Source organism: Mus musculus, chromosome 18 (genome assembly GCF_000001635.26).
Source record: "Mus musculus strain C57BL/6J chromosome 18, GRCm38.p6 C57BL/6J".
Taxonomy (NCBI): domain Eukaryota; kingdom Metazoa; phylum Chordata; class Mammalia; order Rodentia; family Muridae; genus Mus; species Mus musculus.
The window spans coordinates 75,559,238-75,583,942 of NC_000084.6; the positions used below are offsets into that span (position 1 = coordinate 75,559,238).

Sequence of the window (24,705 nt, forward strand, 5' to 3'; positions counted from 1 at the left end):
CAGAATCAGTGTTTTTAGTGTATCTGTAAGTATATTATACTAACGGCCTCCAATTCCACTTGCCCTGTTTATTTTTATCAGTGACACACAGTGTTTACAAGGAGCTTGCAAAATCAAAGCCGATGGCTGATGCCTGGGATCTGAGTTTGTGCAGGCAGAGGAAGCGGGGGGAGAGATTAGATTCTTAACTGCTGCCACAGTTTGAGGACACCAAGCCACAGTCACGGTCAGCTGTAGGATAGACACTATGGCCGCCCTGCAGCATCCAGCATGTAGCCCGACTCTGCACCCCAGGGGGATGGCTCGCTTGCGGCTTCTCGTGCAGTGGAGCCATCTGACGCTGGCCAGGATGGCCAAGGGATTCTTCACTTCTTCCTGCCCATCTGCTCTGCACATGGAGTACATTAACCATTCCGGGACCTCACTTAACGAAGCAAGTTCACTTGAAGGGCTCTCCTCACTCCTGACAGCACAGGTGGGCATCACTCAAAAGCCCGTGGCCATGTCGTGTCTATTAATCTCCCTACTTGAAGTACTGGCAGGCTGGGCTTTGGAGTCTGTGGGGTCTTCTGAGACTCCTGACAACCTAGGCAGGGGGATATTCAAAGCAAGCACAGTGTCTTCTCATAGTGGGGGCTTCTGAGCCCCATGTTTGCCTCTGTTTCTAGGGTGACTTCTGGGGGAATCCCTGGTGCATCATTTGCCTAGCTGTGGCTTTTCTTCTCCCTCTCGCTCCGTCTCTCTTTCAAAGTCTTCTGGAGTTTCACTAGTAGTTGAACCATTACTCCAAAAAGGGAGTGTTCTAGAATCTCCCCTCACCCCAACATCCCATGATGCCCTCTTCTCTGAACCACAACTTGGATGCTGCACAGGCACATACAACACTCTGGTTAATTCTGCAGCCAGAATGTCACTGTGGCAGCTCCACCTTAGGTCCTTGTATTCTCCAGATCACAGACACAATAACACGGAGAACAATTCTAATCGGAGGTGTGGTAGTTTGAATGAGAAAGGCCCCCCCATAGGTTCATATATTTGAGTACTTGGAAATGCTTGAGAAAGATTAAGAACGGTGTCACTAGAAGCAGGTTTTCAGGGTTCCAAATAAATAGCTTTCTCTCTGCTTTGTGATTATGGATCCAGATCTACGGTCTCAGTTACTGCTCTAGCACCATGTATGCCTGCTGCCTGTTACCATGATCCCTACCATGGCGGTTATGGATTCACTCGCTGAAACTATAAGGTCCTAATAAACTCTTTTTATAAGTTGCATTGGTCATGATGTTTTGTCACAGCAAAGAAAGGTAAAATAAGACAAGGGGTTTAACAGCACTTAACTGTGGGGAGCTAAATGTACTGCCTACCTCCCTTTCAGAAACAGGGCTCACCCTTCTGCTGCCCCCATGGAAAAGGCCCTGATCCTGCTCATCCTCAGACCACACCCCTTTCGGACAATCAAGGGACACGGTACATCAAGTTCTTCATAGTCTCTGCATCTTAGGTCAAGTCTCAGAAGTCCCTCAAACTTCAGAACTCCCCGTAGGGTCAGAACATGTCACCAAGTCTGCCCTGATAAAGCTGTGCAGCCTTGGGGGGAACACCTGGAGCAAAGGTGGGGTCAAGGCATGTCCAAAGCCTGGACATGAGCAAGAGTAGGGTTACTGCTCCCCTCCCCCCCCACTGCCCTGCAACATGCTGGGCCTGCATGTTGCGCCCAGGTTAAATTTCCTTTCTCCTTAAAATGTCATGCCCAGCAGCACCTAGAAAGGTCTCCTTAGGCAAATGAGGTATCTCCAGCATGCTGGCTCTAGTCAATGATATACGTTTTCCCCAAAGACCCCTACTCACTCCCTAAAGTTTAAATAACCTTTGTCCCCCCGCCCCCCTGCCCAATTAAATGATGCCTGTCTCCTGAGAATGGTCCCACCTTTTGGGTGGATGGGAATGACACCCTTGCGCTCAGCTTCTCTGCCTGAGCCTGCTGCCTCTTGCCCCTTCCACAGCATGCCCTCCCAAGCTTGCCCTCATCCTGGGGTCTGCTCCTCAGGCTGTAGATACTGTGGCATGCAGTGTTTGCTCACTGCAGTGATAATGTTCATCTCTTAAAACAGAGCAGGGGTGAGGGGAGCAAGGGTAGGGGTGGGAGGAGCGTTGCACAACTCCTCCCCCTCCCACAGGGATAAGGACACTCACTGAATTAAACAGACTCTATGAGCCCAGTCCTCAGCCCCTCAGTGAATTTCTTCCTCCTTGATGCTGGGGCTGGGCAGAGAGCTTTAGGGGAACCTTCTCAACTCTCCATTTTCTACCTGGCAGTGATGGAGGGTGCAAAACCAGGTTACTACTAGGGATGCATAGAATATTCACTTACTGCATATTTTAATCCCCAAATGCATGATTTTATCTGACATCTGTCACATTTTATTAGCTCCCCTCCCCCCAAAATAAGCAGGTAGTTATGAGTTGTCCAAATTTTGAGAAAATTTGTAAGGAGAAAACCTGTAAGCTGTCCTTGTGGTTAATTCCTTTTGCAAAATAAGGGAAAACCAGCCACAAGTTAGATTTCATCAGAGTGCCTGCTTAGGTTGCTCCTTCACAGGGGCTCTGCCTACCGACCGTCACTGTCCTGGGTTGGGGGACGCCACGATTATGTGGTTAGACTTCGAAGACAGTAATGAGAAACACGCTCTCTGTGCCCTTTACAGCTCCCCTGACCCGGAGAGCACCCTGCTGCAAAGACCACTCAGTGCTTTATAAGAATGAGCCTGTGCAAACCTCTCAAGGATTGGACACAAACTATGAAAGAAAGAAAACACAGTTTTCAAGAACTGTGTACCTTGGGTGGGGGGCAGGATAGAGAGATGGCTCAGCAGTTAAGAGCACTGACGGCAGTTACAGAGGACCTGGAGTTCAGTTCCCAGAACCCATGGTGGGAGACTCACCATCGTCTGTAACTCTGGCTCCAGGGGGAGCTGACGCTCTGGCCTTTATAGGAACCAGCACATATGTGTACACACACATGTACACACATGTACACACCCTTAAAAAATGAAGCAACTCACCCTACCCAGCCCCTATTTCCAAGGCTCATGCCTACATAGGTCAGCTATCTAGTACATCCAAATTGAACCAGGGGAGAGAAGTGCAGAGACGAGGCACACAGAGACGCCTAGAGCGCTATACAGGATTAGGACAGGTGGCAGACTGCTGTGCAGAGGAGGATGCTAGGTCCCAGGTTTGAGAATGCCTATTCTGGCCGGAAGGTACCACTCAGTTCTAGGCACAGCAGTTTGTCATGGCGTTTGTAGCTATCGGACCCAATTCCAGTCACTCTGTAGGGAGACAGAAGGCCAACGACTCCTGCAGGCGTTCCAAGGTTGAGTCACGGGGACCCCAGCAGGATGTGGCTTGCCACTTCCCTTCTCATGACACACGGTAAGATCTGGGGTATTACGTGGATGCTGGCTGTGTTCCTAGGTTACCATCGGTACCTAGGTTCTCGTCCTCTCCCTGTGACACCTTCTCAGTGTGGCTTATGCTTTCAATGCTAACAAGGCTAGTGTCAAGCACACAGGTTTGGTACCTAACGAGGCCACTATGGAGGGCCATCAGCTGGGAGAGCTGGGGTTGACTTGGCAATTCACAGTTAGCCTGTCTGTGAATGCCTGAATCACCACTGTTCCCAAGAAAGACTCAGGAATTCCCCAGCTTTTATAGAATAAAGCCTTTCAGCTACATTGTTACCTGCTCTCTCCTGAAAATAATCTACCATATGGGTGCTCTATAGCAGGACACTCCCCCCCCCCCCCAAGTGATAAACAGGCCGTGTTATATTTCTGACTGGTTCCTCGTCTAGCACATACTTCAGCTGTGTGTGTCTGCTACCCTGAGCTGCAGTCTGACTCTGGTGGCCAAGACGTTCCCTCCATGTAAACACGGGCAGCTGCCGCCGGTGCTTCCACGTAAATCTTTCATGGGTCTTGCCATGTGGATGCTCTTTTCTCTACCCAGCCCTCCAGGCCCCCTCACAGGACATACGTTCTGTCCCTTTAATCAACTTTATTGCTTCTCTTTGGACGCCGGCCCGGTCCACATCCTTTGTGAGGTGCATTGGCCTACGCAGAGCATCCCCTACAGCTTCCTGGCCCTCCCCATGCCATGCACACTCCCTCCCGGGTCACACCGTTTTTCCGGAGGCCTGTCCCGTCTAGGCGACTCCTGTGGAGCGTGGTGACCTGGCTCAAAAGTGGACATGTGGGCTGTCCTGGATGCCAGTGCTTGGCCCAGAGACGCCTTCTCATCAGTGAGCTCGGAGAGTCTTGGCATCTCTGAGGCGCACACTGGGGAGGAAGGATGGCAAGCCTCTTCTGCTCTCTCTGACACCTTCCTGGCCCCTTGTGAACAACAGTTCTCCTTTGAGGGCTGTTCCCCATTTCTTTCCTTGACTCAGAACCCAGAACCCAAGAACGGTTCTATGTAACAGCAGAGAGGAGTCACAGAGCAGGCAACCAACTGTGCTCCGGCAGGGCAGGGGTAGGGGCGGGGGCGGGGGCGGGGGCAGGGGCAGGGGTAGGGGCGGGGACGGGGGTTGGCCCAGCTCTCCCGACTCAGTTTCCTCTTCTGATGCCTGTTGATTCCCAGTCCTCAATCAGGACAGACTGCCTCCCAGAGAGCTGGACACTCATTTCCCCTGCGTACGTTTTCAGAAGTAGAAAATCTACTACTGGGTGACAGGCATTCTGGGTATCTGTCTTCTGCCAACCTACTATATTCCAGTTTGGGATTTCCATCCAGAGTGAAGGGTCAGAGCCCCGGGTTAGCCGAAGCCCAGCAGCTCCAGCCGAGGCCATGCAGGACCCAGGGGAGGTGCTCCTAGGGTTCCGAGTGTAGGAAGGCAGCTGGCTGTTTCTCATTTCTTAAAGAACATACTCGGTTTACTAAAGGTAAAGCCACAAGCCATCACCTTTGTCTAAGAATAAACTCCCTACAGGGAAACACCTCATTTAAATTCCTTGGGCATAAGCCTTTTTATTCTTTCTTTTTAAAGATTTCCATCCTGAAATATTTTTTGCACATTCAAGCAAGAAAAAAAAAAAAAGAAAAAAGAAAAAAGAAAAAGATCCCACTCCCCCTTTAGCACAAATGGCTGCGCACAGTATGATTCTGCACCTGGAATTTTTCATTTGAACTACATCAAGAAGACCTTTCCATATAAGAAAGCCTTGTAGACCGCACACATGCATGTCTTGGATGCTCGATCTTAGTTGCTTGCTCTGACACGAAGCCACCTCATCATGTTTTTCCCGTCCCCTGGTTACTACTCTGGACCGTGAGGGTCACTGCAAAGTGTGGCTAATACACAGGACAATTCCTAATGATGGAGAAACAGACCAAGGAAGCCTTTGGATTTGTGAGGTTGGGGAGCCTCCTGGAGGCCATGCCTCTAAACACGCAGCCCGAGGGCCCTGGTCCTTGAGCTTGCTGCAGCTTTGGTTTATGGAAAGAGAGCATGTCTGTAAATCTGGAGCAATGCTCACTCCCAGGAAGGAATGGAGACAGTGGCCCTCTGCGGGTCTTCCAAAGGGACCCAGTCCCTGGGCCCAGCACAGATATGCAGATCCAAGCCCAGCCCATTGTACTTGCAACATCACCTCAAAGGCGAGCAACTCATCCTCAGGTATTAAGTCGCGTCACAGCATAGACCAGAGCTAACGTGCCCAGCAGTCGGCCCAGGAAAAGGTGACAGCAGTCACAAGTCTTTCTTACCTTCGGTCATTTCTCCTCCTTCGGAACAACTTCTTGGTATGTGCAATCTCTGCTTCGTGGGGCATCGGATGGTAGCCCTGTGGCACGGAGAAAGAGAGGACGTGAATCACTTTGGGTAAAGAGCCAAGTGTGTCCCAACACCACATTTCCAGTGATAACACTCAGTAACTCAGTAAAGGACATGGGAGGCCAGATTCTGACCATTAAATCACACCAGAAAATGGAAATCATTAATACAAATGAATCCCTACCAAGGGAGGATGCTTAAGAGTCTGGACTCTTAATGTTCAAGCTCTCAAATAGGTTTTGTTCATGCTAAGGTTGAATGTGTAGTTCAAGGTTTTGCAGAGAAAGGCAGCAGAGCCAAGGCCACCAATACCTTCCCATCCTTCTCTTTAGGAACTCTTTAAGGGCTGATTCCATGAAAATCAACCAGGGGGCCCTTCCTGTAGAGTCCTAAGCCAGAGAGCTGAGTGTTCCCTGGTCATCCAGAGGGTCAGGTACATAACCAATTGCTGCAGGAAGGGGACAGGTTCCTTTTCCAGTCTCCAGCTAGGCATGTCATCACCTTCTAGCATAGGCCATTGAGAAGAATGGTGATGAGTGTGCCAAGCCCAAGCCTTGAGCACAAACTGGCTCCGAATCCTAGGGCCAAATCCCCCAAGCAGTTCCTTTACCTTGGAAGCATTTAGGGAAAATATGCGAAGAGTTGATTGTCTTCTAGGCTTCAAAGGAGGGCCCCGGGGAAAATTCTAAGGGTGGTTTTGCACACAGTCTTTACGATTATAAGGATTACAGGCTTACATCCAGGTTGGGGAGAGACCTCCTTGTAATGCCAATCTTACCAAATGCTCATGTAGGATTATTCACAGAAGCTGTTCTGCACGATGGACATGCAAATGTGTCCACGAGGAGAATATGACCAGGAACACTGTCACTCCATCCTGGGCAGCTGGAGTGCAGTGGTGGGATCTAGGGGTATCTTGGATGTCTAGGGGGAGGGTTCCAGCCTGGGGCCTGGGATACCTGAGAGCCCCACTTGGTAGACAGGAAGATCAAGGCCCAGAGAGGCCAATCAGTAAGAGAGAGATGGCAGTTCTATGGGCTTCAGCTCCCTTCACTGGGACTCTTCAGGGAGAGTTTTCTTTAGTCTTCCTTCACAGGGCCAGGTGGAAGACACTGGTGCCCCTGACTACACTCAGACTGGCCAGTTTGATGGAGCTTCCCAGAGAGGTGATGGGAGGACACTGAACCAGGCAGACCCGGGATCTTGGAGCTATGGTTATTTGGCACAGACTTCTGTTAAGTCCAGGGAGCAAAAGCCATTTTGAACTATTTTAATGATGGTCCTTCCCTCCCTCTCCGGTCTTTCTAGCCTCCAACAATCTAGCCAAAAACCGTGTGAATGGATTCCAGGCTCCAGGCAGCCACAATGGGCCTCTGGGACCCTCAGGATATGCTTTGTTTAATGGGTTTTTTTCAAAGGATATTATTTGTTTTCTTTCATATAAAACACAAATAAGGAAAAACACCGAGTCTTCCTCTCTCACTTCCTGTCTCCCACCCTGACCAGGTTCTGGCCGGGCTCTTTCCCCTTCTCTCTCCCTCTCTCCCTCCCTCGATGTCTCCCTCCCTCCCCCTGTCTCTCCCACCTCACTCTAGGCCTCTCCAGGTCACTGTAGGAACACACTGGGTGTGCTCCCAATAGACAATGGCCAGGAAGCTGAGACTCCCTCCCAAGCTAGTCCTGAGCTGGCAGCAGACCAGGATCTCAGCTCTGGGCTGACAGATGGAGCTGCCCACAGTGCTTGGCATAGCATGAGCCAGGAGGTGCCAGTCTCTTCAGCCCCACCTCAGAGTTCTGGAATCTAATGCGTCCCCCGGCCTCTCCCCCAACACAGGCAGCAGCAGTGGGAAGTTGCCCTTTTGCTCATACCCAGGACTGTAGGAGGCGATCGTCCAATCCCCCATGAAAAGTCTCCCTCAGCCATTTCATCTCTGAGAACAGCTGACCTGAACTGCGACCACTGAGATGAGCCTGGGAGAGTGGCATGTCCTAGATAGAGTGCCCAAGGACAGAAGTGACCAGTTAAGGAGCCTGAGGAGCACTGGTTGTTGTTCTGATGGTTGCTCAGGGCAGAGGGTCGTTCTGGCTTCAGAGCAGAGATGCCCCTACTTTTCAGAAAAGATCTCCTGGTAGAGAAGGAGCCCCCACCAGGCTGCCAGAGCATCCTTGAGAGCACCCATGGGCTTGGTGCTACACCTTTCTCAGCAGGTCTCCAGCAGGTCTCACATACAGCCAGATGGCTGTGACTGTGCCTCTAAGGTATCACCCTGGACCTAGACTACCATTAAGTACCACCCTTCCTCAACTCTTCTCCAGGAGACCATTCTCCCTTTGGCTCGGAGACTTGGATACTGTCCCCTAATGTCTAACCCATGACCTCGGGGACCTTGACCTGTGTGGGGCCTCAGAGACAAGCAGCTCACAGAAATGGAGCTTCCTGTGGAGGGAGGGGTGGAGAGAGGTGGAGGGAAGGAGGGAGGGAGGGCAGAGAATCCCTGTCTACCCATTGCTAGGAGAGTGCATATGAGACACATGCACACATCTTTACAAACACAAATATCCTCATACCTGAGAGGAGGAGATGAATAAGGGCTGGGTAGGGGGAGCATCATGGGAGACCTCTCTGTTAGAATATTAACATCTACCCATCTATCCATCACCTACCCATCTATCTATCTATCTATCTATCTATCTATCTATCTATCTATCCACCCATCCACCCACTCACCCCCCTCATCCATCCACCCACTCACCCACCCCATCCACCTATCCACCCACTCATCCATCCATCCATCCATCCATCCATCCATCCATCCTTCCATCCATCCATTCATACACACACACAAACACACACATATACATACATATATACATCTACCCATCCAACCACCATCCACTTATCCATCCATCCACCACCTACCCATCAACTACCCACTCATCCATACATCTATCCATGCACCCATCTACCCACTCATCACCCAGCCACCCATCCACCCACTCATCCACCACCCATCCATCCACCCATCATCCATCCATCCACCCACCCACCTGTCTGTGGTGGTTTGAATGTGCTTGGCCCAGAGAGTGGCACTACTAGGAGGTGTGGCCTTGTTGGAGTAGGTGTGGTCTTGTTGGAGTAGGTGTGGCCTTGTTGGAGTAGGTGTGGTCTTGTTGGAGTAGGTGTGGTCTTGTTGGAGTAGGTGTGGTCTTGTTGGAGTAGGTGTGGTCTTGTTGAAGAAAGTATGTCACTGTGGGGGTAGGCTTTGAGACCCTCCTCCTAGATGCTGGAAGTCAGTTTTCTCCTATTTGCCTTTGGATCAAGATACAGAACTCTCAGCTTCTCCAGCAGGTATGACTATTGAATGCTTCCACGCTTCCTACAATGCTGATAATGGACTGGACCTCAGAACTAGTAAGCCAGCCCCAATTAAATGTTGTCCTTTATAAGAGTTGTCCTGGTCATATTGTCTCTTCATAGCAACAGAAACCCAAACAAAGACAGGTAGAGAAAAGCAGGTTGAACAAAAGCAATTCCTGGTCCTAGACAGACTAAGTGCACACAGGTAAGGAAGCTAATGCATGTAGTTCAGAGGAAGATGCCACCAAGGGGTGAACCTGAACTTGACAGGGTCTGTATAGACTTCAACCTACATTGGGCAGAACTGTGTCCCTCAAAACATTTATTGGAATCTTTATCCCGAGTACCCACAGATGTGACCTTATTTGGAAACAGTCTTTACAGAAGCACTCGGGTTAGGATGAGGCCACATGGGATTAGGTTGGGTCTGTAACCCACAACTAGTGTCCTTAAAAGAAAAGACTTTGGACACAGAGACGTTAGACAGAGGGAGGAAGTCAGGGGAAGATGGAGGCAATGTCTTCAGAGAGGCAGCTACAAACCAAGGCAGGCCAGGGAGCTGGGAAGAGGCAAGGAAAGATACTCCCCTAGAGCGCAGACATCTTGATGGTTCTATGAGACCATGCTTCTCAGCCTTGGTTGCTTGTCCTGGCAGCTCTGGAAAATTCACACCCATGCCCCTAAACCCCCATGCAAATCTCACACCGAAGCCCCTGGCACTTCTCCACGCCCCTGGGCCTGTCTGACAGCTTCTCCACATCTGCTCCTACAACATCACCAGCTAGCTGAGTCCATCTGGTACTAGTCTCACACATAGATTCTAAGAGGGGCTGCCTCACTGGGCAGTGCCAGGCTTGTTGTGCCCAGGCCTTCCAGCCTTATCACATCAGTAGCCGCTCAGGTCTCCACTCTCACCTGCTGCTACCATGGGAGAGGAGGGGTCCAAATCTCTGGGGAAACATGAAAGAACACATGCTTCATCCAGCTGGAGGGATGGGGAGTCGGCTGGGCGGAAGAGGGATCCAGCTGGAGGGATGGGGAGTCGGCTGGGTGGAAGAGGGATCCTGAGCTCGGCGGATCCCAGGCTGGGCTACTGAGATGGGAGGCCGTCCACCCGGAGCCCTTCTGCATATGACACATCTCTACTCCAGTTTTCTCAGAAAGTACCATCAGACATAAATCGCAAGAGGACAGTGGAAAATTGTCTTGATGGCTGTGGGACCGTAGCATGGAACGCTGTCTGACACATGGTAGATGATGTTGAAATATTTGTTGAGAAAGAAAGGGTAAGAGGGAACGAGGGAGCTGAGGCTCGAGCTAATTGAGGCTGCTCTACTAAACAAGGGCTCTGCAGGGGAGGTGGTGGAAATACTCATCACGAGAGGAACTGCTGGTCTCAGCTGGGGCCACATCCCCCTGTTCTCTACCTTGCCTGGCCCAAGGCAGGGCCTGTGAGGCTCGGTGTATTCTAGTCCCTAGTCAGTCAGCTGATAAAGGTGAAGTTCTGAGTTCATATTACTCCATCATTGCCTGCCCTTTCACCTTAGAGGTGTGTGTGTGTGTGTTCGCACGTGTGTCAAGTGCACACATGTGGCAAGTGTGTGTGTGCGCACTGCGGCTGTTGTTACCACCTCCTTCCCATCTGCCCTGGGGAAGTTGAGAAGTGTCTCCTTCACAGAGCTCAAGGCAGCAGCTGGTTGTTTCATGGCTCGCAGTGCCTGTTTGACCCTCAAGGGAGATTTCTTTTCTAAGCATTCCCATGAGCTTTTAGAATAAACTAACTAATTAATTAATTTTCAGTACTGGGTACTGATCTCAGGGCAAGGGCTCTACCACTGGCGTCCATCCCAACTCCTTTTTATTTTGAGATAGGGTCCCTGGTTGGCCTTGCTATGTAGCTCAGGGTGGCCTGAAACTTGAATTCCTTCTTCCTCATCTGTCTTCACAGCTGCAATCACAGGCCGTCAGTACAAGGCTCAGCTCCTGGATCTTTGACTTCTGGCTGTTGGCTGTGGATGTGGATCCAGTAGAGCTATCCCACCAGGACTCCCTCAGGGCCAATTATTATTTTCTCTCACTACATATCAGCTCTTAAGAAAGCGTTACACATATACTAGGAAGTCTCATTCCTGATGTGTTAAATTCCTCCCAGACAACACAGGACCAGGTACTAAACAAATGCATTCATTAGGGAGCAGAGAGGTCATGAAGATGATGGTACTGAAAAAGGAAGACTGGATATCCTAGGGCAGACAGAAGGAGTGACAGGGGTGCTGAGCTGGAAGGTACCTGTCTTAGGGTTTTACTGCTGTAAACAGATACCATGACCAAAGCAAGTCTTATAAAGGACAACATTTAATTGGGGCTGACTTACAGGTTCAGAGGATCAGTCCTTATCATCAAGGTGGGAGCATGGCAGCATCTGAGCAGGCATGGTGCAGGCAGAGCTGAGAGTTCTACATCTTCATCTAAAGGCCCACACCCATAGTGACACACTTACTCTAACAAGGCCACACCTCCTAATAGTGCCACTCCCCGAGCCAAGCACATTCAAACCATTACCCAAGCCTAACTCCTGACCAGATAAGCCCTCTCTGCCCATCTGGATACATCTATCTGCCTGTTGTGCTTGGTACTGAGAAAACCATAGTTTCTCTACTGGTTCATGACATATTATATCACCCCTCCATATCTCTGTTCCTTCCATGAACATCTATAACTGGCATGGGGGCTAATAACTTCTCCTCAGCACACTCGAGTGGCATGTTGGGAGGGCTTGAGTGCTCAGTATGGAATAGCCAAATAGACTTTAGGTCTCCCATGCCTTCTGGGCAAAGGAGGGAACACGAGCCTCAGGGAGCCAGGGCACATTCTGTTGGGGTATGGGGGTGGGGGATGGGCTACCATTTCCAGGCTTCTCAGATGGGTTCCATCCCTAGCTCTAGCCAGAGATGTTGCAAAGGTTAGCACTCCAAAGGATCCTTGAAGCCTTTGGGAACTCAAAGGGCCAGAGAGATCTCAGCACTGCTCCTCTGAGGACAGAGGCTTCCTCCCGCTGGGAGCTATGTTTTCCCATTGCTTCTAAGAAGTTGCCCTATCAAGGTCTGCCTCCACACTGGCAGGATGTGTGGGTCACGTCCCAACAGAAATAAACAGGTAATGCTTCTAAAATTCCTGGAATCTCTAGACTGTGCAGCTATTTAGAGAAACCGACATGCTTCAGAGAGAAGGATGGAGGGGAAGGCCTGCTTGCGATGTTTAAATTGGCAATTTTCTCATAATTTATTTTTTCTAATCAGTGGAGACCCTTTAAAACAACAATACCTTAGCTGGAGTTTCAATATAAAAACATAGATAAAAGCAGGGAGGGATGAGACCCAGAGGCTGCTCAGAGCTCTGTAGCCGCTCCTGTCATCTCATCCCTCCCATGTACCCTGAAGCATGAACCTTTTCCACCCACCACCGACACACACTGCATAGCAGCTCCGCAGTAAGCGCAGAACACTTTTTTTTTTAGACGAGGTGTGTAACTGACATATTCTGGTCAGGTTTCCCATGGAGCCTGGGATCTTCCTGAAATTGCACGTGGTTATTTCATTCCTGGCTGAACCTTGGTAAGAACCCACAGCAAAACTGGCACTCGGGCAGTCTGGCCTCGTTCTAGAGCTGGGTTCTCTATGCAAGACATCTTTAGACACTGCTACCATCTAGATCTGGTTTTGATCACAGCTCGATGCAACTGGGAGGTGGTAGAACCTTTTAAGAGGAAGGAGTCTAGGAGGAGGTCATAGGTCATCGAGGACAAGGCTCTGAAGGGAACAGTAGGACCCTACACTTCCTCTCTTTTACACCTGGTTATTAGGTAAATGCCCGCTGAGCATGGATATGGGTTCACTGGAGTCACTACAGCCGAATTTTCCCATAGGTCTGTTATCTTTCTCCCTCTCTGTGCCGAATCTGCAAGTAGGAAGAAAGCACTCCACACATGTGAGAAAGTCGTGCTAGCAATGCTATGCTGCCTCACCACAACCGGAAGCCACGAGAACAGTCCAATCATAAACCAAAACAACGAAACCCGTCAGCCCAGACAAACCTTTTCTCTTCGTAAGCTGGTTACTTCTGAGTTATTTGTTATAGTCACAGAAAGCCGACTTATTCAGATCTCCAAAGACAAGAACCTCCTCCTGCTTTGCCATCAAACTTTCATTCCTTAAGGATACAGCCAACATAAGATACTGCACACACCTTTTAGGTGGCCAAGGTTTTGACAACTGCTAAGCTTAGACATCGCAGAGCAGTGACTCATGCAGCTCCTGTCTGTCTTTTTTACACAACAGAGGAAAATCTTGCCTTTCCTCTCTCCTTTGCTGTGACTACGAAGCTCTCTTTTGAGTCAAGAGCTTGAAGATCCTTCTACCTTTAAAATATTTTGAACTGGCTTTCTGTTACTCACAACCAAAAAAAAAGTTTTACTAATTCAACATGGCACAACTTTAGGTGTAGTGGCTAACCTCGTTGTGTCCGTACAATGTTAACAAAACACGAACGACCCCTTCCTTTCTGTCCCGCAGGGGCAACCATGCCAGCACAATTCACTGCGTAATTCAGATACAAATGACCTTTTTTTTTTTTTTTACTTATTAATTTCTAAATAAAGCAAATACTAGGCAGAGATATCCTTGCAAAGGGCAGGGGCCACGAACTATCTGGTTAATGGTGGAAGGTTGGTTCTGTATTATATACCATGGAAAGTCAAAGAAGTGATTAGTAAGTATGATTGACAGGGTCTATCTGCAACTGGGGAGTGTGGAGAAGGTGTCTGTGTGGGAAGGGGCCCTGAAAGGATGCCTATGATTCTGGGTCAAAGACCAAAGAGGCTTCAGACCTCCTTTAGGGGATGAGCCCAAGACTAAGAGTCCCGTATCTTCCAGGATGCAGTCCATCTGGGTTCAGGATGGTTCTGGTGACTCCGACATGGGAAGGGACCCAGATAGGTGCCCTCTACTTTCAGGACATGCAGCATCCACAAGGATCCTGGAAGCATGCCTTGATCAAAAGGGACAGCAATGACACAGCAAAGCAGGAAGGGCTCAGGAACTGTAGAGCCATAGGCTGCCACAGTTCTGTTCTGCAGCCTAAGAGTGCTCTCTGGGTGGAGCTGATGTACAGGTGTCCTGAGGTTTGGCCCCTAACTGAATGGTATGTCTGTGGCAGAAAGAGAGAACCTCAGATCTGGAGAAGAACATAAGGGAAGCCCAGGAGAGGACAAGAAGACAGACTCTAGCTGCCAGAGGACAATGCCAGTCTCTGAGAGGCAGGTGCCATTGTGAAAAATGGGATGAGCCCCGAGGGAGGTTCAGAGTCCACCTGAGGGACAGAAGTAGCAGCAGCTACAGAAGAGAGGTGGCCAGTCCATAGATGCTTGAGATGCCCTGTGAGGCGGAGATACAGGAGAGCCTAGCTCTCTCAAAGAAATCCACAGGTCCCAGGAGGCCAAATATCTTTGTTTATAGCCACAGATGGGGGTAGGGGAGGGGTTGCGAGTGGGGGAAGCAACGAACGAGGTCAGGGTGCTCCCAGCTTGACTCCTTCTGAGCATAGCCTACTGTGTAGCTTACCATACAAACTAGCAGTCACCAGAGTTCCTGAGGTAAAGGGTCCCCACAAAAAGAAGCACTTGCCTGAGCTATGTCCTCACCAGACAGGCTGAGCATAAGGTGTACCCCATTATGGAAGGATGCACCACTAATGCTCAACATGAAAGAACCTGATGATGGCTATCATGTTTCTGCCCTGGTAAGTCAAAGCTGGCTAGTCAGAGGCCGCCGGAGAGAGGTCTGAATAATGGGATGAGACACATGACATCGGGGTACCCAAGGGCAGTGGGGCCCCAAGCCAGCATGGACTGATTTGGCCTTGAGCGTGTTCATGATGAGTAGTGAAGCAATGGCTTCCCCAGTGCAGATTTGGGGCTACCTGAATGGGGGTCAAGGGTCAACAGTCTAGTTTAACCTCATCTGTGCCTCTTACCATGGGTACCTGGATGGAAACACTTCGCTCATCCTTCTGTTGCCCTCAGCTAGCGAGGGGGAAGTACTGAAGGCCCACCTCAGAGAATTATGAAGATTAAGACTGGACTATAAGGTTCTTTGATTTCCTGGCCCAAGAATGCCCCAACTATACATAGAACACCTGGGTCAGGAAAACCTTCAGCCCAAGGTATGTATGAACCTTACTTACCCATGGCCAGTGCAGAATCCTTGACAGCGAGCTGCTTCTGATGCTTCTAATGCTGAGCGTTATAGAGGAGACAGCTTTCAGCTTTCTACTAGGCTTGACTGAGGACCCACGGGGACAGGCTCAGTGCTGGCACTGGCAGGTAGCGGCGGGAGTACGAGAGGACTAAAAGGCAGTTCCTTGATCCAGAACCAGTGGTGTTCGGATCTACTCGGGCAATGAATGAGGCCCACAAGGTACCAAAATCCTCACTAGATGCACCAGTGAGTCGGGCTAAGGACGTCCGCTCTTTGGTAGGGGGTGAGCATTAACAGCTCAGAGGCTGCACCCATTCAAAGGACATCATTTAAACAGGAAGTGCACTGAGGAGCAGCTGTGAAGGCATGATGGACCAGAGGAGGCTGAAGAAAGTTACTCAAGACCAGAAAGAGGAGGAGACTAAACTATCAGTAGGGCCCCAGTGAGATGGCTTATTATTCAAGCCTTGAAGGTGTGAGATCCATCCTGGAGCCCGTGGTGGAAGGAGGAGCTGGCTCTCACTGCTATACATGTTCTGTGAGATATGTGCATACCCACATCAATGCACACAATCATAATAAAATAAAACATAACAGTTTAAAGTGTCAAATGGATCCGTCTTGCTCTTCTTATTCTTCACTCTATGTAAACCTGTTTCGTTAATATTTTTTTTTCCAATTTATACTGGATTTGTAGTCTCTGACATTTAAAATCTTATAGTCCAAAAAACTTCGAAAACTGGGAATGGGTGGTCTCAGCTTTGCCCAAGGACATCCTGAAGGACTTAGTTTCGAAATGAAGATGGCCTTTCCATGGTCTAGGACTGGCTCTGTGGGAAGAGCATTCTTGACAACATCTTGGCCAAGTGCATGTCTACTTCACTCAAATTCACCTACAGAGAGTCGGATGAACGAGCACACAGGTCTTTGATGGGCTTTATACACTCGTGCAGCAGGGTGCACCCTCACACATATTAGCATTGCACTGTGAACCATCAGAGGACTTCCAAAAGCCATTTTGATGATCAGTAACCATTTTCACTAAGCTCCAGGCTACTGTGAAGCTGCAATTTCTCTCATACTGCAAACCTAAAGAAAAGCTCTCTGGTTGGGCTCGCCTCAGGAATGGACCTTACCATCGACCTGGACTTTCTTGGTATGAAAATCAAGTACCCACATCTATTCAGACACACACTGAAAAAAAAAAAAGAGTTTTTTTCTCATGGCAGTTAGTCAAGATGAGCAGTGCTGGATACAGCTCCTTAAGTAATTCTTCATATGCTATTAGTGCACACAGGGCATTTTTTTTTTCCGCTCATTTGCTCATCAATTCTTCTATCCCCAGTTATCGCCTTACCACTTGGACCACTCATCACATTATAACTGCTTTGTGTAGCCACTGATTGATCCATGACCATACAACCCTGAGATGCCAGTTGCTCCTTACAATTTAATTGTCCCTCCCCCAAGCCACATGAAAAAAGAGTCCTGCTCCAGTCCCAAACCCTTCCAGGGCTATCCTGCAGCTGGGCTATCTCTTGTGATAGATTTCAGTCCAGTAGAAACTCTCCTGTTGTCTGTCACCTTCCCCTCGTGGGCTGACAGTTTCCCTCATTGACAAGGTCATCAGGGGTGCCCCTGATTCCTTCTCTTTTCTTCTTCTTCTTCTTCTTCTTCTTCTTCTTCTTCTTCTTCTTCTTCTTCTTCTTCTTCTTCTTCTTCTTCTTCTTCTTCTTCTTCTTCTTCTCCCCTCCTCCTCCCCCTCCTTTTCCTCCTTTCTCTCTCCCCTTTTCCCCCACTCTCCTGATGGCTCTGTAGGTTGGACTTGGGGAGGAGAGGTGTCACCATCCAGCCACTGACCTCTGCTCTCCATGCAGTGTTTCCAGCTTGATTTGCAAGGCCAGAGCACGTACACCCTGGTTTTAAGGGATGGGACCAGACAGCAGGTAGAGGGACTGGGGTGGGCTGCTGGGATGGCACAGCTGACATTCCCCGCTGCCACACAGCTTTTCCGGCTGGAGAGGTGATCATCCTCACTTGGAGGATGTGATTCTTCAGACCCCCACCATTCATGGGTCTTATCTCAGGAGCAGACCACCCAGGAGGAAAGCTCCAGCGGCCGCTTTCATCCCGCTGGCCTGGAGAGCCACTTCAAGCTCTCTTGATGGAAACACAGCAGAAGAAGAGCTGGGCTGGGGCCAGGATGCAGCAGTGTCTGCAGTGGAGTTTCGAGGAACCTACTGCCAGCCAGGGATCTCCAGGGACCTCCACACCTCTCAGTCACTCCACCATAGAAAACGTTTCTCTTTCTTTACTTGAGGCATCCAGCCTTCCCAAAGGCTCAGCTTTTGCCCCTTAGCACAATGTTCCTGCCCTCCAAAGCTGGCTCGAATTCCCATGAGTCCATGTGGTCACAGCATCTGGGCAGACTCCTTAAGGCTCCATCCGTGGTCTGAATTGTCTAGGTAATTGCTGACACACTCACCTCCCTAGCAAAGATGTGTAAACATACAGCAGTTCAGGGCTATGTTTCCTTTACGTGAATGCTCATGATGTCTACATAGGGCCTTACACACTGTAGATCTTCAGAACTACTTCTGAAAAGAAGTTAAGACAATGGATAGCCCTGGATGAGCCAGATTGGGCCTATCCCTGTCCCGTCTATAGGGACTAAGAACACTTACAGGTAACCTAGGGATCCAGGGATCCACAGTCTATGGTACGCAAGGCACTATTTCTATTTCTAGCTTTGTAAGAAGTTAGATCTTTGACGGTCCCATCAGCTCTCAACCTTCTAATATACAGCTGGGTGCTTAACAAAGGCAATCTCTTCTGTTAAACAGGAATGATGGTGGCTGTCTGGCTCCTTTATCCTCAGACCGTAAGACCTTTGAGGACCAAGGTGGCCATTCACTGGCATGCAGGGGGAAAGGGCACGCCCACAGATCAACTCCGTGTGTCCTCTGTCTTATAATAAATGTCTCCATTTTCTGAGCAAGTCCTGGGTGCAAAGCAGCAGACAGGCCTGGTTAGGCATCCTCCCTCTGAGCTGGTGTCCTCTGTTAAGAATAGAGAACCTGATACTGGCCCTTCATTGTGAAGAAGAAGTAAGGTGCTAGAGATGGAAGCAGGTGATGTGCTGTGCTCTTGGCCAACTCTGCCCATAGAGAGAATAGCCCAAGGGTACCAGAGGTCCATGGAGCTAAAGCCAAATATACTATGGTGTCAGTGTCCACAAAGGGAAGAATTGATCTGGCGTGTCTGTGCAAGTAACATAGGTTCGGCATAGTGAGATTGGAGGCCTGATGGTGAAAGGCACAGTGCTCAAGCTCAAACTGGGACTGAAAGTCAGGCATCAACTGGTGTTCCCCTCATTGGTCTCCACTTGGTTGTCTCTGATTATAAAGTGCAGAGAACTCTTGCTCTCTGTCCCGGATTTGTATTCTTTATTGGCGCGAAATGGCTGGGGTGGAGATCAATTGTAGCTAGGACTTACAGCCTAGATAAAACTGGAGGACTCTGGAGACTCCGGGGGTCCTAGCTTCCTTGTCTGAACCCTTAGCTCTATCCACAGACTCACGAGGTGAATGCTATAGACATTCTGTGGAAATCTTCCAACTGATAGCTGAGATTATAGTTGGAGAGCAAAGAACAGCTTCATCGTGCGGGACAAAACCTGTTTGCTCTGTCCCTTGACTTTTTCAATAGCTACTTTGTGGGTCACTGCAGGGCGGCCAGAAGACAAGGAGACAACAAAGCTATCCTTGTGCTCAGACATCCTTAAGTCGAGTCGCACGTGCAGAGGAGTGGCCTTGACAATGAGGGGAAGCTAGATTGCCAGCTCTTTCCTTCCCCTACAGCATGCCTGATAAATACCCGCCCTTCTGCTTACCGAGGGAGCAATTTCTCCTGGAAGATACTCAGACAGGAGAAACGGGATGCCTGCACGGAATCCAAGCTGTTACAGTGCTAATCACACTGACTTCTGTACACTGAGGTATTGTGCATTGCATGGATGAGATAAATTAAGCCTCCCAATAGCTCTGAAGGGAAGGGTGCTGTCATGATCCACTCCCAACAGGGGTAGAAAAGGAGACGGGCTTTATTAAGCAGACGTGCTAAAGGCATACAAGCAAAGGATGGAACCAGGGTGCCAACTCTTCTAATACACAAGAGCCGATCTGCCCATAGCTCAGCATCAAACATAAGAACAGTCACCACACTCTGCAAACCACAATAGGAACCCATCCAGAAGTCAAGGGAGGGACCTGAGCTCCCAACAGCAACTAACATAGCAGGGGCTCAGCAATTGTCAGCTGACAGAATGGGGAAGTGATGAAGACGGTGTTCACCAAGGTCTGGAGTGGCAATAGAGTGCAACTGTGGGTCTCCACTCTGGAAGCAGTTATGGTACAGGAAACACACATCCACGGGGCTGCTATTCTGGGCCCTCTGTTTACTGCATGTCTCTTCTTCTACATTAAGATGCCAGTGGGCTAAATGAATTATAGTCAATGCTGGGAGAAAATACTGGACCTCCCTGACCAGGGGGTTGTCCAAAACAAAGCAAAACAACCCCTACCCCCAACCAAGGAACCTACCCAAATTAAGAAGTATGGATCCTAAGACAGTTTCCAGTTAGGAAGAAAGATACATGATCCGTAAAGGTCTTAACCCAGTGTTGCACGCCAACACAGAGCTACACAAAGCTGTGCTTTGACCAGAAGTCCTATGCCAAATGTCTTTGGGATGTTAAGCAACTGCCTCGATGTGTTAACTCCTCAGTGAAGCCAGATATTTTAAGGATAAGGATTGTTTCTTTCTTCAGACTAGGGTGCGCTGACCATGTCAGAAAGTCAGCATTTGTTCCTTCCCAGAAAGCAAGCCTGACCTTTTGTCATGCGGGAGTGGGCCATTAGGGAGTCTCGGACATGTGAAAGGGGTCTTGCTGGGTGATCTGTGTCAGGGAAGCCATTGGGTTGAGCCCGCAGGCTTACTAGGCAGTAGCAGCCCCGTGACCTACTTGGTGTCTATTTCCCTCCGTGTGGCTGGAGCAGACAGTGATCTGACCTACTTTCAGGGGCACCATGGTGGCGCAAGAAGAAAGAAAGGAGAATCTGAGAACTTGTGCTCAGGATATTGAAGCTTGGCCTTCTGGTGTCTGCTGGCACTGCCCTGCATCCCTAGGCCCTGCTCAGTATAGTCCTATGGTCCTGCCTCTGCCATATTCTATCATCCCGGTGGGAGGTACAGAGCCCAGCCCCAGCCCAAGCTACTAACTTCCACAGTCTATGTTGGTCTGATTTGGGGACCCCCTAATTCTCTACTGGGAGGCCACAGAGCAGATGGCGGCTCACATAAAGCCCACTGGGGTTCTCCAAGACCACCATTCCTCTCTCTATCAGCTCTGCCTTAAGGGCCACTAAAAAATTATAAAGAGCCTAGAGAATGGTCTAAAACTTCCCCAGCATATGAGCCATGTCAATGTGCAAACTGCAGCCGGGGAGTCTATGCAGGGTCCCCCTCTAGAGCAGGGGTTGGCAGACTTTTCCTGTAAAAAGCCAGAGACTAACTATTTTAGGCTCTGCAGGCCATATGGTCTCTGTCACAACAACTCAATTTTCCCATCCTATAGCAAGAGCAGCAGGGAAGGGTGGCTGGGGTCCAATAAAACTTTATAAAGCCTGGCAGAAAGTGGAGTTCGGGTCCAGGTCAGGTTCTGCTGGCCCCACTTCTGGGGACCAGCTAGGAAGCTAAGTGCTCTCTACAGCAGTTGGGCTTCCCTCTCTACCCTGCCCCACTTACATTTGAGGGGTGCTCAGCACTCACCCCTTTCCCTCTCCCGGTTTCAGAGAAGAGTTAAGAGGAAGATAAATCGATTGTCTTTACATTTGCATTCATGAAAAATGGAGTTCAGTGGCTTTAGCCCCTGCTACTCTGTAACAGCCTGTGGGAAACTTGAAACCTCACTGTTGCCTAGGTCCATAGGCAGACTCTGATGCTCTGGATAGGGGGTGCAGCCCGGGTTCTGGAGGTCTGGGGCTCCTAGGTCAATCTAAAGGGTTGCCAAGTCGAGAGTCATAGCCTCAGAGCAAAAGGAAACAGAAGCAGGCAGCAGAGGTTTGTTCTAAGCAAGTCAAGGGTCTTGGCCCTCCCCTCTGTGGGATAGAGAAAGTGAGGAACAGGTCCTGGGCCTTTGAAACTGTGCCTCCTAGAGCACCATGGGTAAACTGGGGACCAGGCAGATCTCACTACGCTTGGAAAGGTCTACAGATAGACCCTGACATATAGTGAGGTTCCTTAGGAAGGAAAGGGCTCTGTTGATACCTGTTAATCATCTCAGTTAATTATCAAAGAACCTAATATGCAGTGTGCCAGTCAATCAGCACACACACACGAATGCACACAAATCACACTGACACACACTCACATAAATCACCCTCACACACACATACACATTCACACATACTTACACACGCATTTACACATATACATACACATACTTTCACTCACATTCACTCACACACATCGATCACACTGACACACACACTAACATATACTTACACACATATTCACACACATAGATACACATACTCTCACACATACATACTTACACAGACACACATATTCATACATACACACACATTTACACACATACACTCATGCACACACTCACACAATACAACACACAAACTCAAGGGAGACAAGGTAAACATGAGTAAAAGAAAATAGCCCTATCTACATTTCCTAACTGTTTCCACCCTTCTCTCTGTGTTACAATCACTCTGGGATATCACAGTATATGCCAATAAAATCAGAATGTCTAAGGTAGGAAATTGGTACCAATCTCAATCAATAATTTTTTGTTGTTGATTTTTGAGACAGCATTTCTTTGTGTAGCCCTGGCTGCCCTGGAACTTGCTCTATAAACCAAGCAGGCCTAGACTTCACAGAGATCCGCTGGCCTCTGCCTCCCAAGCATTGGGATTATAAAGGCGTCGTGTGCCATCTTTGCCTGGCTTCAGATCTTTTTTAGAAAATGCAATTTCAATGTGCAGGAGCATTTGGAACTCACGGTTACCAGGTCCTGCGGCATAAGATAGTTCACAGGTTGCCAGCAGCAGCAGCGTGCCTGGGGGGCGGGCAGAGATAAACGAGTCTAGGGCTTCCCCTCGGTCCTCTGACTGGGATCTGCATGTTTAACCAGACCCACCTGCTATGTGGATGTGCTCCAGAGTGGGAAATGTGATGAGGGAGGATAGGTCCTGTACGCTGAAACAAGCGAAGATTCCAGAATATTCCATCAGAGTAGTCGGGGACACTTTCTTAGAAAAGGGAGACAACAGAGACTCTGAAGAGTGGCAGAGTCAGAGGCAGAGAGGTTGTGGCTAGAAGAATTAAGGAAGGCTTCAGAGGCAAGAAAGAACTAGATCTATGTGTGTGTGTGTGTGGTGTATATGTTTGTGTATGCATGTGTGTATGTCTGTGTGTGTAGGCATGTGTGTATATGTTTGTGTATGGATGGTGTATGTGTACATGTGTGTATGTGTGTATATGCATGTGTGTATGTGTGTGTATATATGGTATATGTGTTTGTGTGTATGTATGTGTGTCGAGCATGCACATATATGTGTGCATGTGTGTGTGGTGTATATGTTTGTGTATGCATGTGTATATGTGTGTGTGTATGGTGTATGTGTGTATGTCGTGTATGTGTGTTGAGCATGCACGTAAATGTGTGTATATGTGTGTAACAAGAAATAGGAAAAGGGTTTAACATGGCTTTTATAATGGTAAACATAAGTTAAACTGCATTTACACACACGACAAGTTGAGTTTTTTTTTTTTGTTTTGTTTTGTTTTGTTTTTGTTTTTGAAAGGCTGTGGTGATAGGAACAGAGTTCTGGAGAATTTTGGGCGCTCTGCAAGGGGCAGTAAATGGAAGAAGGAAAGGGAAGAAAAAGCTTTCAGTCTTATCTGTCTCCCAGGCCTGTGGAAGGCCATGGATGCTTCAGAGGTCAGGGAAAGGGGCAGTGGAGGGAAACTGACATAAAGGTGCTGCTGTTCCTTTGGTGTGGGCAGATCAGCACGGTAGGCAGCAAGGAGGTGGACGGTGGGCTCGGCCTTGATCAGGCCTAGAGTTTGCACGGGACTATGTAGGCAAAGGCCTGGCAGGAAGGCAGGCAGACTGGGTTGGTGTGTGTGTAGGGGGTCACGGTGCCACTGAGAGCTCTGGTCTGTATAGTCAGAGGAAGCTCTAAACAACCATGTGCAGTTCTAATAAATGCCTCTGATAATGTCCCCCAGACGTTATCCATGGGAAAATCCAAAGGCGTCAAGCCAACATGTCCCCAAAGGGAAGGAGAGAGGAAGAAGAAACGTGTACACAGCCTTGGGATTGTCTAGCACCAGCAGGCCCTGACACCAGGGCAGCCCTCAGGCTCAGTCCCCTTTGTTTCCAGGCCTCTCTGGAAGTCCAGTTGATTCCCAGTTGAGTTGGAAGTGACGGGAGAACTTTTCCCATATTGCAGAAGGCTGGAAACAATACATCAGAGTGAATGTTACCACGATTGTTTCCACTGGAGTTATTTTGGGGGAGTTGAGGAAGACTGTCTATTCCTAGACATTTCCTTCGCCCGATTCACTTTATAAAAATGCAGAGGGAAGAGGCCCACGTTACCACTAGTGTGTTTGGTCTGCTTGTAAGCACGTGCACAGAGCTGGATGTGAGTGGTTCCCAGGAGACCCCAGGGAGCTGCCCTGAACTCACTGATGCTCACACGGAAGCCCTGAGATTGTACAAGTGTCTGGTTGCTTTCAAAGACTCTCCCAGGCACCTTGCTTGATTCTTATGATAGCTATCAGTGATAGCAGCTTGCAGGAAGATTTTGCCATCCCGTTCTCAACACAACAAAAGGGAAGTCTAAGTAGTTTGTCAATGAGTCCCAGTTTAGAAGAGACAGGTTAGGGCCGAATTCAACCCTTGGGACCCTAGGGTGGTGTAGGCCGGACCAGAGTTGCTTACACATGTGTTTGCTAGGGTTTGTCTTCCACTGCCAATCCTTGTGCCAGGTACCAGGTTAGGATGTGTTGCAGCTGTAGATGGGGTCTCACAGGAGTCCAGTGTGGCCATTGAGTAGGGTATAAGAGAGGAAAGATGTGGTCCCCAAAGCTGGACAAGAGAGATGGGGTGGATATGGGATGACATGCACAATGGGAGATTGGTCCTGTGGCGGGGGATGCGGGGTGGGAGGCAAGGC

General features: G+C 49.2%; 1 protein-coding gene across 6 annotated transcripts in view; it reads right to left on the reverse strand.

Annotated features, from left to right (window-relative positions):
• Nucleotides 1–24,705, reverse strand: part of Ctif (CBP80/20-dependent translation initiation factor) — a 266,492-nt gene that overhangs the window by 128,033 nt on the left and 113,754 nt on the right. For all 6 annotated transcript variants that reach the window (NM_201354.2, XM_006525973.4, XM_006525967.4 and 3 more), the window contains one exon: nt 5,767–5,843. In NM_201354.2, coding sequence (NP_958742.2) covers nt 5,767–5,843 — 77 coding nt within the window. The remainder of the gene's footprint in view (nt 1–5,766; nt 5,844–24,705) is intronic.